Source organism: Schistocerca nitens, chromosome 11 (assembly GCF_023898315.1).
Source record: "Schistocerca nitens isolate TAMUIC-IGC-003100 chromosome 11, iqSchNite1.1, whole genome shotgun sequence".
Classification (NCBI taxonomy): Eukaryota; Metazoa; Arthropoda; class Insecta; order Orthoptera; family Acrididae; genus Schistocerca; species Schistocerca nitens.
The window spans coordinates 29,981,750-29,998,442 of NC_064624.1; the positions used below are offsets into that span (position 1 = coordinate 29,981,750).

At 41.2% G+C, this 16,693-nt stretch overlaps 1 protein-coding gene across 1 annotated transcript in view; it reads left to right on the plus strand.

Annotated features, from left to right (window-relative positions):
- The window catches only part of LOC126213130 (uncharacterized), an 86,749-nt gene that overhangs the window by 21,736 nt on the left and 48,320 nt on the right, over positions 1-16,693 (plus strand). The window contains exon 3 of the mRNA XM_049940745.1: positions 15,960-16,135. Within this exon, the coding sequence (XP_049796702.1) occupies positions 15,960-16,135 (176 nt within the window). The remainder of the gene's footprint in view (positions 1-15,959; positions 16,136-16,693) is intronic.

A 16,693-nucleotide genomic window follows, 5' to 3' on the forward strand; every position in this document is an offset into this window, starting at 1 on the left:
TATGTCCCATGTTCCCCACTGCTTGCAAGGCAAAATGGCATTTTTCTGTGCTTAAAGTAAGATGCTCTGCATGAAATCTTTCAAAAACTTCTCTAAACTTCTGTACCCGCTCTCTCTTACCTCTCAATAATAACATTATGTCATCAGGGTACACTAAACACTGTTAAGGTTTTATCTCTCTTAGTAACACATCCAATAACGGCTGGAATGTTGCTAGTGCATTCATTAATCCGAATGGCACCCTTCAGTGTTGAAAATGACCCCAAGGAACCGAGAACATAGTGTTCAGTTGGTTCAACAGAACCACCGCTAATTGATGGTACCCCCTCCTTAAATCCGTGATAGAGAAGTACCATCACGTCCTAAGTTACCAGTGTCTCTGTGATCTTAAGTTCAAATATGCTCCTCTTACCATTTTACTGTGGAGATCTTGATTGTCACACCAGAACCTATATTTTAGAAATCGGTTGTTGTTAGTGTAGGCGCAAGAGGAACATCTGTACCTCAGAGCGTAGTACTCCACTCCGTTGGCTGTTTGTTTGTCAATGAAATCCCCCATAATTTGTCATAAATGCCAAGGTACATGAAATGCTTTGTGATATATAAGTGCACCATTTCCTGTTAGGATTCAGTGTTGAATTATGGCCGTTTCTGGCGATGGGCGGAAAGAATTTTCGAACTCCACCAGCAAGTTTTTTATTTTCACTGATTTTAGTTTTTACAGATGCTCCACCTTCGTAGAAAATACAGTTATAACAGTGGTCGCCATCTGGTCATGGTTTCTACGTGCCATGTCACAGTCATCATCCTTTTAGCTGTCCAAATTCACTACCGACTGTCACTTTGCTATCTCCTCTTCATTGGCACCAAAATTATCTTTATTCATGGGTACGCTTACAATACTTGCCTTACCAAACAGCGTGATACACCCAGTAAAGCGCACACTTCTATTGACTCTCCCACACAGACCGTATCGACATGTAACTGAGGCTCTACACTATCGCAAAGTGACTTCTCAGTGCCCTGTGGCGGAATAGCTTGTTAATGAAAACTTAGTGATTTTGCACGCAGTTCCATCGGTTTGTCTCTTAGGTCAAACGAACCTTGCAGTGTTACATCACTGGCAACATTTGCCCCTAGCTGGAATGTCATCCTTCTAGGTTCCAATATATGTCGTCCAAGGTCAATTTTAGCCAGCTCTTTTATCAGAAAGTCTAGCTCCAGTATCATACAGTAGCCTTCCATTGTTTTTTCCAACCCCAGGCAGCCTAAAGTATAGTGGGTTCTGTCAGCTTCAGCCTACAAAGTTGTGCCTGGTCATTGACACACTCTTGCACTTCAGAGTTCCTACTACAACACATTCCGCCTCTGCATAAGCATTTAAAGTATCAGCTACATCTACACTCCGCAAGCCACCTTGCGGTGTGTGGCGGAGGGTATTTTCTGAACCACTGTTACTTTCCCCTTTCACATCCCATCACAGATAGATTGCTGGTGAGCGTCCATGTTGGCTCGAATCTCTCTAATTTTATCTTGGTGGTCCTTTCATGAAATATACGGGATGTCCCAAAATAATGAATACACTCTTTGAAACTGAACATCTCTTTAATGAAAGAGGTTAGAAATACAATTTTAGTGGTGTTAGGTGCCTCGTGGTCCGAGTTAAGGTGGTAAATGTTCAAACTGGTGCCCGTCCATCGCAATACACCGTTGGCAACGACTTACGACTGAGCGACATGCCAACTTTATTGTTTCCAATGGAATAGCATCACAGGCTTGCTCAACTTGCTCTCTAAGATCATCCAGTGTGTGTTGTCCTTCAAAAAAGTGTGTGTGGTCTCGCAGCATAAACTGTGTAGTTTTGAGTTAACCCCACCGAAAGAAGTCTCGAGTTGTTAACTCTGGAGATCGAGCGGGATACTCCACACTGCCCCTTCGACCTAGCCATCTGGCAGGGAATGTACGATTGAGAAATGCCCTCACATCCAGCTGAAAGTGAGGTGGCGCCCCATCCTGTTGAAAGTAATAATCTTCATTTCCAAACTCCACTCTAAGACCAGAAGTTATCATTTCCAACATTTCCAAGTATGAGTCGCCCGTGACCGTGTTGTCAAAGAAGTACTGCCCGATTAACGCTCTAGAAGACAGACCACACCAGACTGTTACTCCTGGCAGATTAACATGCCTTTGGTCAGCTACGTATGGATTCTCCCTGGCCCAGTACACGCATTTATGGCGGTTAATTGTTCCATAAAGTTTAAACGTCACTGCATCTGACCAAAGAATTCGATCTTGCAAGCGTTGCTCGTCTTCACATCTCTTAATGAACCACTCACAAAATTCGCTTCACCTACCAGGATCATCATCGTTAAGAGTGTGGAGAATTCTTGGAATGTAAGGCTTAAAGTTCTGAGACCGCAAAATTCTACGAGCACTCCTTCTGCAGATCCCAGTCTCATGAGTGCATTGCCTCACAGACTTCTTTGGGGGTCGTAGGTATGTCTGGATCACTGCATCAACATGCTCATTGTCTGTTGAACTTCTCTTTCGTCCGCTATATCCCCTCTTCCTATCGTGCACCGTTCCTTCGATTCTGATTCTTGTAACTGTTATTCATGTCGGTGGTGGTGTTCCAAATTTAATTCTCCAACATCGGCGTACTGCATTCACATTCTGTGCTTTCCAGTAACACTTTATCACCCATTTCCGTTGTTCAAACGATAACACCATGTTTGCTGACAATCTTGAAACAAAAGAAAGCATTGTTATGTTTTTCACCACCTTCTAAATTATTAGCCATAAAAAATTGTATTTCTGTCTCCTTTAATTAAAGAGATAGTCTCTTTCAAGCACCACATTTGTTGACTCTTCTAAGAACGTGCACTCTCAGAACTTTAACAACAAACCACAGACCGAAGCAGAACACCTGTCCTGCAGCGTCTGTCACTGAAGTTGGTTTACAGCCCCTGTGACACCTTCGCGCTTTTTGAATGAACCAGTAACGAAATGCGCTGCTCTTCTTTCGATCTTGTCTGCAGCTCGTGGTCTAATGGTTAGCGTTGCTGCCCCTGTACCACAGGATCCCGCGTCCAAATACCGGTCAGGTTGGGGATTTTCTCTACCTGGGGACTGGGTGTTTGTGATGTCCTCATCATTTCATCATCATTCAGGAAAATGGTGAGGTGCCCCACAAGCCAAAATCATCATAATCATCATCTCCTTTGCTTCTTCTCTATTTCCTCTAATAGACATGCCAGGTACAAAGCCCATACTGAAGAGTAACATTCAAGTTACTAGTCGAATGAGTGATTTTTAAGCTACTTCTTTTGTTCATCGACTACATTTCCTGAGGAAATGCAGTCAGGCATTTGCCTTACTCGTGATTAATCTTATGTGTTTGTTACGTCCAAATCACTCCGTATGTGTACTCCTAGACATTTTATGGAAGTAAGTGGTGCTAGTGATTGTTCTAGAATTTTGTAATCATAAAATAAAGGTAATGGTGGAAGCTGAAGAAGAGAATTAAAATTTGTGCCACAGACGGGACTACTTGCTCACTAGGCAGAAATGCTGACCATTTGACCAACGTAGCACTCTAGTCCACATTGCTACACGAATTACTGAAGTCGATTGCCCTCCCCAACACAAATTTCAGTTCATATTTTCAGCTTATTTTCCCCCTAAATTGTCATTACAGTTAGGGCTTTCCAGTATTGTAATAGGACCCCAGCGTTGGATGTAGTGGGAGAGGCCTGTACCACAAGTGATCTTGTAGATCTTATAAATAAATTATCCCTCAGACATTTGAGTCTCATCTTTATTTACGATAAAGATGGAAGCTGAAGAATTGAATTAAAATGTTTGCCATCGCTGGGACTTGAATCCAGGTGTTCTTGCTTACTAGGCAGAAATGATGACCATTACACCATGGGTTCGAGTCCCAGCTGTGGTACAAATTTTAATTCACTTTTTCATCTTCCATCGTTATCGTAGATAAAGATGAGACTTAAATGTCCTGAGGAAGATTTAATTATACAATAAAGGGTTTTTCTGCCTGTCTATTGTAAGTTGCATTTGTTTACGTTGAGGGTCCACTTCCATCAAGCTTCAATGGTCTGCTGATCTTTGTGCATTTCGCTACAGGTTTCTAGTGGCACGACGTCTCTGTACACAACAGGAATCATCCATGAAAAGCCTCATGGAACTTCCAACGTTACATACTGCGTAATTAGTACAGGGTGTCTCTCTTAAGATTCGTCAGGCGCTCTTTCTGTGGTGTTTTAGAAGATACTTGTAATTCCATGTTTACATTGTGCAGCAGGAAACAGCCAAACAGAATGTTCATCATGTCTTTCATAGGACGCCCAGTTCGACGGAAAGTGTCGGTGTAACTGGTTGCATGTTTATTCCCAAATAAATTGACAATTATAATCACAGTTGCAGTTCATCACCCATAAAGGATATACTGAAGTTAATACTACCTTGTCACATAGAATGATCAATCATCAACTAGAGATAAAAATACTTCCAACTGATGAAATTCATCCAATCCATAAAATTTAATAAGAAGTGTCTCTCACAAAAACCATTCCAGACTACATTAATCTCAAGATCAGTAACAACAAGTCAGCAAAGAAGGCTAACGGATTTTGTTAAATGCTAACTAAAAAGCTTTATCAGTTGCATTATGAACTATCTAATGTCACTGATACAAGTCCCCTTACACAATGTATTGACAATATTGAAGCCTAGGTTAATAAATTACGAATACAGGTAGTATCTAAGCAAAACAAAAAAGTTTCGGATCTGATCTCAGACAAATCGAAAGACATTCCTAAAGAGCTTGTATGTACACCACATAAATTCTAATGTAGATTAGTGAACAACAGTGATATAACTTTCAATGCTAAAGAGCTGAGCTTACTAAGTAAGAAACTAAAACACAGCATTCCTCCCATACTAAATAAGAATAATATCAAGAATCTCATTATTACATCTAGATACTCCGCAAGCCACCGCACGGTGAGTGGCAGAGGGAACCCTGTACCACTACCAATCATTCCATCCCCTGTTGCATTCGAAAGTAGAACGAGGGAAAAACCACTATCTAGGCGCTTCTGTGTGAGCCCTAATTTCCCGTGTCTTGCCTTCGCGGTCCTTACGCTCAGTATATGTTGGCAGCAGTAGAATGATTCGTCAGTCAAATGCAGGTTGTTTGAAGTTTCTGAACAATGTTCATCGAAAAGAACGTCGCCTTCCCTCCATGGATTCCCATTTGAGTTCCTGAAGCATGTCCATAAGACTTACGTGTTGTTCGAACCTGCCGGTAACAAGTCTACCAGGCTGCCTGTGATTTGATTCAATGTCTTCCTTCAGTCTGACCTCTTACTGATCCCAAACACTCGATCAGTACTCAAGAATAAGTCGCACCACATTTATCACATGCTTGTTCAATTTCGTATGGCATGCAACGTTACGCCCAGATATTTAAACGACTTAACTGTATCAGACAGAACACTACTAATACTGTATCCGATAATTACAGGATTTTTTCTTCCAACTCATCCGCATTAACTTATATTTTTCCACATTTAGAGCTAGCTGCCATTCACGACACCAATTAGACATTTTCTCAAAGTCGTCTTGTATCTTCCTGTAGTAACTCAATATCGACACCGTACTGTACACCACAGCATCATCAGCAAACAACCGCAGATTTCTGCCCACACTGTGCGCAAAATCATTTGTGTATACAGGGAACAACAGCCGTCATATCACACTTCCCTGGTGTACCGTCTCTGATGAACAGTCGCTGTCATGGACAACATACCGGGTTCTATAACTTACGAAGTCTTCCGGCCACTCACATATCTGTGAACTTACTCCACGTGATCGTACATTCATTAACAGCCTGCAATGGGTCCCCGTGCCTGATGCTTTCCTGAAATCTGGAAATATGGAATCTGCCTGTTGACTTCACCCATTGTTCACAGTATATCATGTGAGAAATGGGACAGCTGAGTTTCGCATTAGTGCTGCTTTGTAAAATCATGCTGATTCATGGACATAAGCTTCTTAGTCTCAACAAAGTTTCCTACATTCCAATAAATATGTTCAAGGATTCTGCAGAAAGCCGAAGTTAGGGATTTTGGTCTGGAATTTTGTCAGTCCGTTCTTTTACCCTTCTTATATACGAGGGTCGTTCAATAAGTAATGCCCCACATTCTTTTCTCAGAACATATTGATTGTTAAGGGTCAGAATTTGGTGACAATATACATATCTTGTACATGTCCTATTTTTCTCTGTAGCCTCCATCAGGTTCTAAGGCCGTACGCCAACGTTGTGGAAGAGCATGTATTCCCTGCTGGTAAAAGCTCTTCTCCTGTAGACACTGCGTGACCGACACTTTCGTCATCTTCAAAGCCTGTTCCCCACAGAGAATCTTTAAGCGGCCCAAAGAGATGCAAGTCCGAGGCTGCCAAGTCTACACTGCAGGGTGTATGAGGCAATGATGTCCAGCACAATTTAGCGATGTGTTCTCGGGTTCTCAGACTTGTGTGTGGGCGTGCATTATCGTGTTGGAGGGAGATTTCTATTGGATTCTTTTCCGATTGAACACATCGAAAACGGTTTCTGAGTTTATTCAGAGTCTTCACATATGCATGTGAATTGATGGTTGACGCTCTTCCATCACATCCACGAGAATAACGCCGTCACCATCCCAGAAGACTACACCATGACTTTTCCAGGAGAGGGGGCTGCCTTGAATTCTTTTATGGTGAATGAGGATGATGCCACTACATGGACTGCCATTTTGTTTCTAAATAAAAGTGATGTGCCCAGCATTCGTTCCCCATAACGATCTGTGACAGAATGGCCTCTCTATCTGTCGCAAAACGCTCCAAGAATTTAGATGAAATGGCATTTCTTTGAATCTTGTGGTCCGTTCTGAGCATTCGTGGAACCAATCGTGGGCATCTCTTTGAATATCCGAGAGTCTCGATCATTGCAGACACACTCCGTCTACTGACTGCCAACTGTAGAAACAATTTTCGAGTTGTGATGCGCCGGTCGGCACGAATAACGGCATCCGCTCGATTCAGTGCGTCTGCAGCAGCGGCTGTGACAGGGCGTCCCGTGCGTGGCTGACCAGCGAGCTCTGTTTCTGCATGTCCTGAGGCTTTAGCTTTCTCTACCCATCCCCCGACTGTACTCCTATCAACTGCAGCATCGCCATACACTGCACACAAACGTTTATGGATGTTCACTATCGTGTATTTTTTTGCTGAATTCAATTGAATAATGCTTCATACAACGATAATTGGGCCGTTATTCCTATTGTATGAAATTGTTTTGAAAGTACATTTTTCTGTTTGTTAAGAGCCATGGCTAATTTTTCTATGGGCACCATAAATAACATATGTATCCCAACGTGAAGGCATCCGTCTTACTCACGATGGATTAAAAATCTTTCTTTAACATTACAGGATAATCCATTTAAATAATGCTTAATTATTTTTTCTGTGAGGCTGGATGCTCCAGGATAGCTTCCTATGTGCAATGGCAGCGTTAGCATTTATATATATTACTGTTAATAAAAAACTGTACCTCTGACCTAGTATGAATTGGGAAATATTATAAGATGCCGTTTTCAGATTATTCTTTTTAATACTTTTAGCATTAAATGACTGTTAAAAAACCTTATATAATTTTGTCATCAATGGCGTCGCTCAATAATGAGCCTACACAAAATGGCCAAAGCAACATTTCATTATTACGTACTGAATCATATGCAGGATAGGCACTCACTACTGAGAAAAACGCATATGACAGTTATTAATTTCGTATATATTCAACAAAATTCTATTACTACTACAGATAATTGTACCAGTTACAGACCGTGAACAATTAGTGTCTGTCAGCTAGAACATCAGAATCGATAAGATAATGGAACAAAAAAAATACGCTCATTCTTCTTGGACAAAGATAATAATAGTAGAAGTTCTAAGAGCGCAGATAGCGCTTCTCCATTGTTGAGTATCGACGACTGATTCATACTCTTTCTTACCGGAGGCTGTGCTATATCACTAAGGTTTCTTTTTCTGCATACAAGAATTCAATAAGACCACGCTGCTTGTAACGTGAGTCGTACATAGACGCCATATTGACACTGTACTACGGCTCTGCCATCTGCCACAACGTCTCGAAACTTCACCGTTGCACAGGACAAACATCATATGTGAAGCGCCAGCAAGGACGTTTGTCTGTGTATATTAGTGGCTTTTCAAAAATATGTGGGGCATTTTTTCTACTCGTTTGGAACTTTTTGCAGCAAAATAGCCTGTGCCAGAACCAAACTGAAACACAACATACAGAATGCAATAGCACATAAAGCAAATGAAGTTGCAAGGAAAATAAATTTCTAGATGAGCCCACAGTGAACTTACAAACAACAACAAGAAACTTACTAGTCGTGTGGCCCCAGTAATAGAGATAAAGCACCATAGCAGTTATCGTATATCACAGAGCCCACAATAACACGAACAAGTAATATCAATTACTTAAAAACAGATGGCACCCAAAAGTACCAAGATAAGTTGAAAAACTACTTAAAAACTACAATTTTCAACTGACCATTAATGACGCTCAGCACTGTGTTGGAATAAATCCACAGGTCCCCAGGCTAATGCCCCACCCTAAGATTCACAAAAGTCGTTGTCCTGTACATCAAATTAAAAAAGCAATAAACAGTCCACGTAACAAAATTTGCAGAAAATGTCATGATATACTTACGGACAATTACACTTTTCAAATAGATTTTCAGTTAGCAACAATTTTGAGTTAATCATAAATATTAAGGATATAATAATATCAGAAACAGCATTTGGTTGCCTTGATATAATAAACTTCTACACAAATATAAAAGAATTTAATCAAACACAAAAAGCTAAGCAACACAGAAATTTATGCACCCATGATTGCTTGATTTAATCCTCTCACTAAACCATTTTGCATTCACTGGCAAGTTTTACACATAAAACAATGGGCAGGCAATGGGTAGCAGCCTTGCAGGCTTGCTTGCTGACATTTACACCTAACCTAGAACAAGGAATCTTCTTAACTGATCCATAGTTTACTGACAAAGTTATACATTATAAAAGATATATGGGTGACACAACAGTACTTTTCAATACTCCAAAAGAAGAGCCTAGCAGATCAAATGAATAAAATGTACTCAAATATCAGATTCACACATAAGACAATTGAAGACATTAATTTCCTTGATATGACTATTTCAACTCACAGTAACAAGCATACTTTTAGAATATGTGGAAAATCATTTTATTAAATTCTGCCACCAGTTGTTTGCAATAAATCATAGTGTAGTCTTGTCAGCAGCTGCTATTTTAATTTTTTGTTGTTTAAATTCTGTCTACAGCTGCTTTCCGTAAACTAAAGTAGATCTGGCTGCGGTGTTACTTAGTTTGGAATGTTTAAAATTGTTGCATTCAGTTTTTAGTGAATTCTTCCTTCTGTGTTCCTTGGTAAAATAATACTATAAATTTTGGGCCATGTGTTACGTTTGTGAGGCACTTTTGTTTAAATAAAATAGTTTATTTAAATTTGAAGAAAATTGTCCAGCTTCAGCACTTTGCCACTCAACACCACCTCCCTACTGCTTTCGGATGTAATGTTTTTATCTTCGTACAGAAATAGTCAAAGTTACAACCTTATCTAAAATGTCTACATTATTTGCCAAAATCCTATTTCAGATCATATAAAACCAATATCATACATTACAACGTCCCACATATTAGCGTTAAAATTTATCTTGAAGTACAAAATATTTTGCATATTCAATAGGAAGTCTATATTGTCTGTATTATTTGTCAGAAACACGCTTTAGCTAAGTGATAATCACTATTATCTTATGATCCCTACAGGAGATATACGATGGTTGTAGCATTGTGGTCACACGTCCTATTACAGTACAGATTCTTGAAAATTTAGGTCACATAGTTTCCAGAGAACAACGTTGTATTTCTTCCAAGGACACCCATCTAAGTTCCTACGAAACAAACTCTGGTCGCTTGTCATAATACACATTCTTGTGTGGTAACTTAGTTGTTGTATAACAGCAAAAGGGATACGTATGATTCACAGTAGTGTTGACACTAGTCAGACTCAAAACATGTAAAGATTTCTTCTATGGCATTTCAAAACATACATGGCACTAATGCTGTTGTAACTTAAAGTGAACTTGTGAACAAGAATGGTTTGATCTCCATACAAATGTAAACAATGGTATTGCTGTGTCTAAATTTTCTTTATTATTTGTCAGATACTGCTCTTAATTCAGCTAAAACCATTACCGAAGTAAGTCATATCGATCATTCAACTCTCAAACAGTGTGGGGAAATAATAAATAATGCATGCATTAAACCCCAAAATCTTTCTGTACTTTTAATGTAGCCCAGCACTGTGCTGCAACCATATGGGATGTTGTTGCATGAAATAATTATGGACTATAGATGTGGTACTAACCAGTACATAGAAAGCGTTACTAATGTAAATGATGGAAGCGGCTAAACAATTCACAACTGATGCCAGGACACACCTGTACTGTTGACGTCCGTTGGATGCAATATAGATTATGATATTATTAGACTTGAAAAATCTGTCTACATCTATTCATAAAAAGAGATGTTAGATTGATGCCATGCAACAGACAGCTCGAAAATCTAAACTTTTGCAGAAATAATGTTCTTAAATAAAGTGTAAATATAACGTCTGTTCTCCTTATGTCCAAACACACTGCAAATGAAGAAGGTGACTCGCAGACTGGTGCAGCTGCGTGGACAACAGCTGGTGGTCAATCTGCCAAATTGTAGCTCCTGGGGTGATACAATATGTCACTGCAGTGGCTGTGTTATTCTGAATTACATGCAAAGCTCATTTGGACATGCATGCATGATGAGAATGAAAATTTATGCCGGAGTGGGATGGATGTGTGAGTACAGGACGTAGAAGCATGGCTGACAACATATGGAAGTTTGTGTCTGGCCACCACAAATTTTCATTGTCGTTATTCCGTTATACAGCTGATGGTTGCTCGTATTTACAATTGCCAATACATTTCATGTATTGCATAAGGCTGTAGTTGTCACAGTGCCTGCACCTTTCGACATGCATGCATGTCGAAATGAGCTTTGCATAATAATTCAGAACAACACAGGTACTTTGATATCGTATTTATCTGCCAACACTGGGCAAGCGACTTTTAGGTGAGATGTCTACCTTGTACAGGAATATGCATAAGGGAAGTATGAATGCAGCATATAGATGCATGGTTGATAGCATGTGGAAGTTTGGGTCTGTGTGTGAGTCGTGCATGGACAGCCAAATGGTAAGGCAGCTGCTCATGATAAGTGGGAAATTCGGGTTCCAGTACCGGTCTAGCATATATTTTCATTGTCTTCATTGCATTCTACATCTGACTGTTGTCCATACTAGCAACTGCTAATACATTTACCGTATCCCAGGGAGATACATTAGTTTACAAACGCTACCTGTTCCTGGATGTTTCCCACATTCCACATACATCAATACATGACTTAAAAGCTCCTCAAATGTGAATGTAGCCTCAGCCTCAGTGGCGAATCGAAAAACTTAATTTTCAGAAGCAAAAACATATGTAATATTCGACATCTGTGTGCCATATGGGGATAGCCTGTGGTCCACAGGGAGACTGAGGGGTGGCAGCAGATGTTTGGGGTGTGAGGTAAGAGAGATAGTCGCACATTGAGGGTGGGTAGTGGGAGATGCCAGAGCTGGCAGCTGCCCAAGGTTGATGCTCGTATTCATAAGGTACAGGCAAATTGGTCGTAACGCCTAGCAGCAGGGAAATGTTTACAGTAGGAACACCATTCCTTCCTACTTCTTGGGGTATAGCGTGACTGCATATAAATGTTGTAACATTGCGCATTCCTAAATGTTTAAGTAAATAGACCATGCAACATGCAGTGTGTTTGTTACGTCCTGATAGTTAAATACTGCTGCACGCTTATCTGATTGAGGTGAGCTCAAAACAAAACTAAATATTTAAATAAATAGACTATACAGTATGCAACTGTTTGACACATGATATCTTACTTTGATTATTTTGATTTCCCACTGTAAATTCCGGTTCTCTGAACATTTACTACAGTGTTTCCGGAAAAGAACGTCGTCTTTGCTCCAGGGATTACCATTTGAGTCCATGGAGCATTTCCGAAGCATTCGCGTGTTAATGGAACCTATCTGAAATAACTCTAAATGCCTGTAAATAGCTTCAGTGTCTCCCTTTAATCCCACCTGATGGGAAATCAAACAGTCGAGTAGTTCTGAAGAATAGGTCACACAAGTTTTCTGTTCATAGTCACCTTGGCAAATGAGCCAAAGTTCCCTAGAATTCTTCCAGCAAATCAAAGTCGACCACTCCCCTCTCTCTGAAACCCATCTGATGTACTCGTCCCTTTTCGTATACCTTTGCAAATATTAGATGTAGGTATGAAATCACTGTATCCAGGAGCACTCAACTAATCCTGTATCTGAACTTTACAGAATCGTTCTTCCAAAAGATCTGCACTGGCGTACATTTGTCAGCACTTGAATCAAGCTCCCATTCATCATCCCAAACAGAAATTCTAATTTGTCCTGCACCCTTCTACAGACACTCAACAATGAGACTTTTCTGTGAGCTTCAGCCCTACCAGCGTACGGCCACAGATTGCTGCGCACTCAGTCCACTGGATCGTTTACACAGGGTCTTTCAAAAGCAACTGTACACATTGGTATAAGGTACGCATGAAAATAAGAGTAAAATGTTAAACAGTTTTGTCTGGAACTGCTTTATTTCCGAGGTACGGTGCATTATGAAATCTGTGTTAGGCATTACATCATGGGCCAATACAGACTTTTGGCCTCTCGTGTTCACCTGCATGTCGAGTGACATTGCTGCGTACACCCTTCTACAACTCTCGGATGATTCAGGTACGGAATGCGTTGTTTAGTTGACTCTGGTGTGGTTCGTTGTAGTCCATGGCGCTGTTGCAGTGAAGCAGCACCAGATATACTATGTGCGTTCATACTGTCGGTAGTTCATAGACGGCAGTCCTCGTGTGCAGTACAAAGGCGTACTCAAAGTGTGAATGTGCAGACGTGCAGTTTCTTTATGGGGCAGCAGAAGACAATGCACGGGCATCAGAGCGACGGTATGTGGAATGTTTCCAAACGGAAGAGTACCAAATCATTAGACTCTCACAGCTGTGGACAGGTGCTTAAACGAATATGGCATTCGTGGTACACTGCAGACAGGCTGGCCTCAACACAGTGGAGTGGGTGTTGTGGAGATCCTGGAAATGGTAGATGAAGATTCCACTGTAAGTACTCGCCATATAAGTACTACTGTAGGACTTCCTCGATCAACTGTATGGCACCTGCTTCAGAGATTGCAATTCCTCCCATATCACCTACAGTAGACAACCCTAGATGTCAGGATTTCTATCACTTGTTGCTCTGGGGCCATACTGCTGATCCACTCTTTGGTGATAGGGTACTGTTTATGGATGAGAGCCTCTTTGCCTGAGTGGGTATCGTGGACCCTCACAAAAAGCACATGCAGTTGTATGACAATCCTTGTGTGACTACAGTGTGAGAATATCAACATTTCCAGTGAAATTTGGTGTGCTATAGTCGTTACTCGCACTGTACGTTACTCTACAGTGCGTGATTGGCAGTGTGTGTCAATAGATTTTGGACCATGAATTGGTTAGTCTGCTTCATGGCTGCCTAATCACTACCCAAACCAAATTACGGTTTATGCACGATGCTGCTGCTGCACATTTCAGAGAGAACCTTAGTGTTGGTTGTGCCAGCAGATGGATAGGTCGTGCAGGATTGCTTACTTGGTCCGCAAAATCTCCGCATCTTAACCCTCTGCACTTCTACCTTTTGGGCCATCTTGAGGAGCTCCTCTATGGTGTTAAGACTGGGAGTGTAGCACAACTACAGCAGCTAACTGAAAAAGGCTGTGGAGACACGCAGGATGAGATGAAAGCAGCCTGCAGAATTCCGAGAACGGTGAGACGGCGAGCACGTCACTGTCACATGGACATCATTTTGAACACGTTCTGGTGTAAATATGCTGTACTTAGATGTGCTGAATTTTGGGCACCTTCTTGTCATTGTTTTCTGAGAAGAATTTATTTTGTGTTGCTTGTCGTGCACTTGTGATACCTACTCTGCTGCCTAACTCGGAAATAAAACAATTTCAAACAAAACCTTATTTAATATTTTACTCTTATTTTTTATGCCTACATTCCACCTATGAAGTGTGCACAGTCACGTTTGAACCACACCGTGTGTACAGAGAGAAAAAGGGAGCTCCTACCAAACCTCCCTGGGACACTCATGACCATACCTTTGCCTGTGAACAACGTTCTCTGCTCCATGTGTGTATAAAACATCATTGCACAGTATTCTCTTTATGAACAACGGAGATATTTCGAGATATATTCCCCGATTCTCTGTGTTAACATCAGCTAAAACATCTCTGACGGACTCATTTCCCCTGTCTGAGGCTCGCAAAATTCGTAAACTTCGCTACATGCCTCCAAATTTGCTAGATTCGAGACATGTTCAGAAAAAGACGAGCACGTCAAAAGACGAACAACAAACGAATATTTTCAGCGAAAGCGAGCAGCGAGACAACAGGCAAATGATGACGTTTGATACGCGCACAACCAATTGAGGTAATATTTCTGACATAGAGTGCTTGTTACCTATCATTACGTATGCAAACGATCGCTGCATGTATCCCACCTTTCCCACAGCATTGGTAAGAAGCAAGAATTTGACGCAATAGTCTACGATCCCAGGACTGTCACTTCGAAAACCGTTGAAAAGTTTGCATAAAATTTCCTTTGTCTCCTAGCCACGTTAGGCGGTTACTCCTGTTGGAGCTTGACTCTGCTCGCAGCCGTAAAGGATTTAATTGAGACACACTGCTGTGAGAGCACGCATTCACACATTCAAACATTTGTGCTGTACGTTTGTACACTAACTACCTGGAAATATCTACAGCTGTCTTATTTGATGTTATGTGGTGAGAAATGTTTGTGAATTACATAAGGAGCGATAGACTGTTTCCATTTGACAGCGTCGGTACAGCGTTTGCGCAAAGTAGTGCGACTCCAGTGCTGGTATATAAACGCTGACATGTAGTTAAGCGATTGGTGTGGCATTCGTGTCTTTGTGATGTGAGTATGGCAAATGAACCGTGGCAACATTATTACCAAGTGTGTCATAACATGACCAATGTGCTGTTATTCTTTTCTTGGCTGACAGACACCAGTAGACATTCATTGGAGAATGATGGTGCAGCACGTCTGTCGAAGACCACTGCTGCGGAATGGTGTGCCGAGTTCCGCGCTGAGCGCAACTTGGCATGAGCCGCTGGTCGGTCTGTCCGTTATGTATGAGTCACCCATCCTACAGTCCTCATGTGACTATCTCTCCTTTGGTCGGTCCATTAAAAAAGGCCTCGAATGGACGGCAGTTCCTGTAGGGTGTGGATGTGCTGCAGGCAGTTGCAGATTTCTTCATGCAGCAGAATGCAGTGATTTTCTAAACGGATATAGTCAACATTGATTACCTCAATGCTCAGATCGATTTTGCCTGATTGGCATACCGATCCTGGACCGTATGGACTTTGAACAGAAACATTTTGATTGCCCCTTATACTGCTAGATACTAAAATTGCTTTAATGCTGTGCTGGCTGCACACAACATATTATGTAGTCATCCACGTGCAATACTTTAAATGTTATGTAATAATGATGCCTATAAGTGTAAGTTAACATTGCCTGCTGCGAACAGTATTACACAACTAATTTCAACTACTTTCCGTGTGTTTCAGGGTAAAAACATGAATGACCAGATGCTCAATGGATGGATTAAGGACATGAAACATGTGAGGGACATGCTGCACACGAAATTAAGGGGGTGGGAACGCGATGTTCAGTATATCAGGGAGCAGGTAGCGAACTATGCGCTGGAAGAAGACAAGAAGGTTCCTGGAAGCTACATACTTAGGTACTGTAAACGCTGTGTACATTCTAACTTTTTCCAACTCTTTATAGTTGAGGAATGTTTATTTTACTTTTCTCCACGGGTTACATACTTTACTGTTATAAGAACTAGTGAGATCATTTAACTCACAGTAGAGTAAACATGTGGCTTGTGGATCATGGTGAAGGAGACGGTTACAGCATCAACTCATTTAAAAAAGTCCTGGGATCCCGTGTACCCTTTAGCACTTTCATTTTTCTTTTGTCTTAAATGGGCCGCATATTGCGCTGCAAATGAGAGGAGCAGACCGTTACAATGACCAGCGTTACCACCGGCACGGCAGCGAAGCATCTCAGCAAATGAGTGAGTAAAGTGTGAGCGTTTACTTGCACTGAAGCGGCTGAGATACTGGTGTAGGCATGCGTATTCAAAGACAGAGACATGTAAACAGGCAGAATGCGGCGCTGCGATGCACAACGCCTATATAAGACAGCAAGTGCCGGGCCCAGCAGACAGATCGCTTATTGTTGCTACAATGGCATGTTATCAAGACTTAAATTAGTTTGAACGTGATGTTACAGT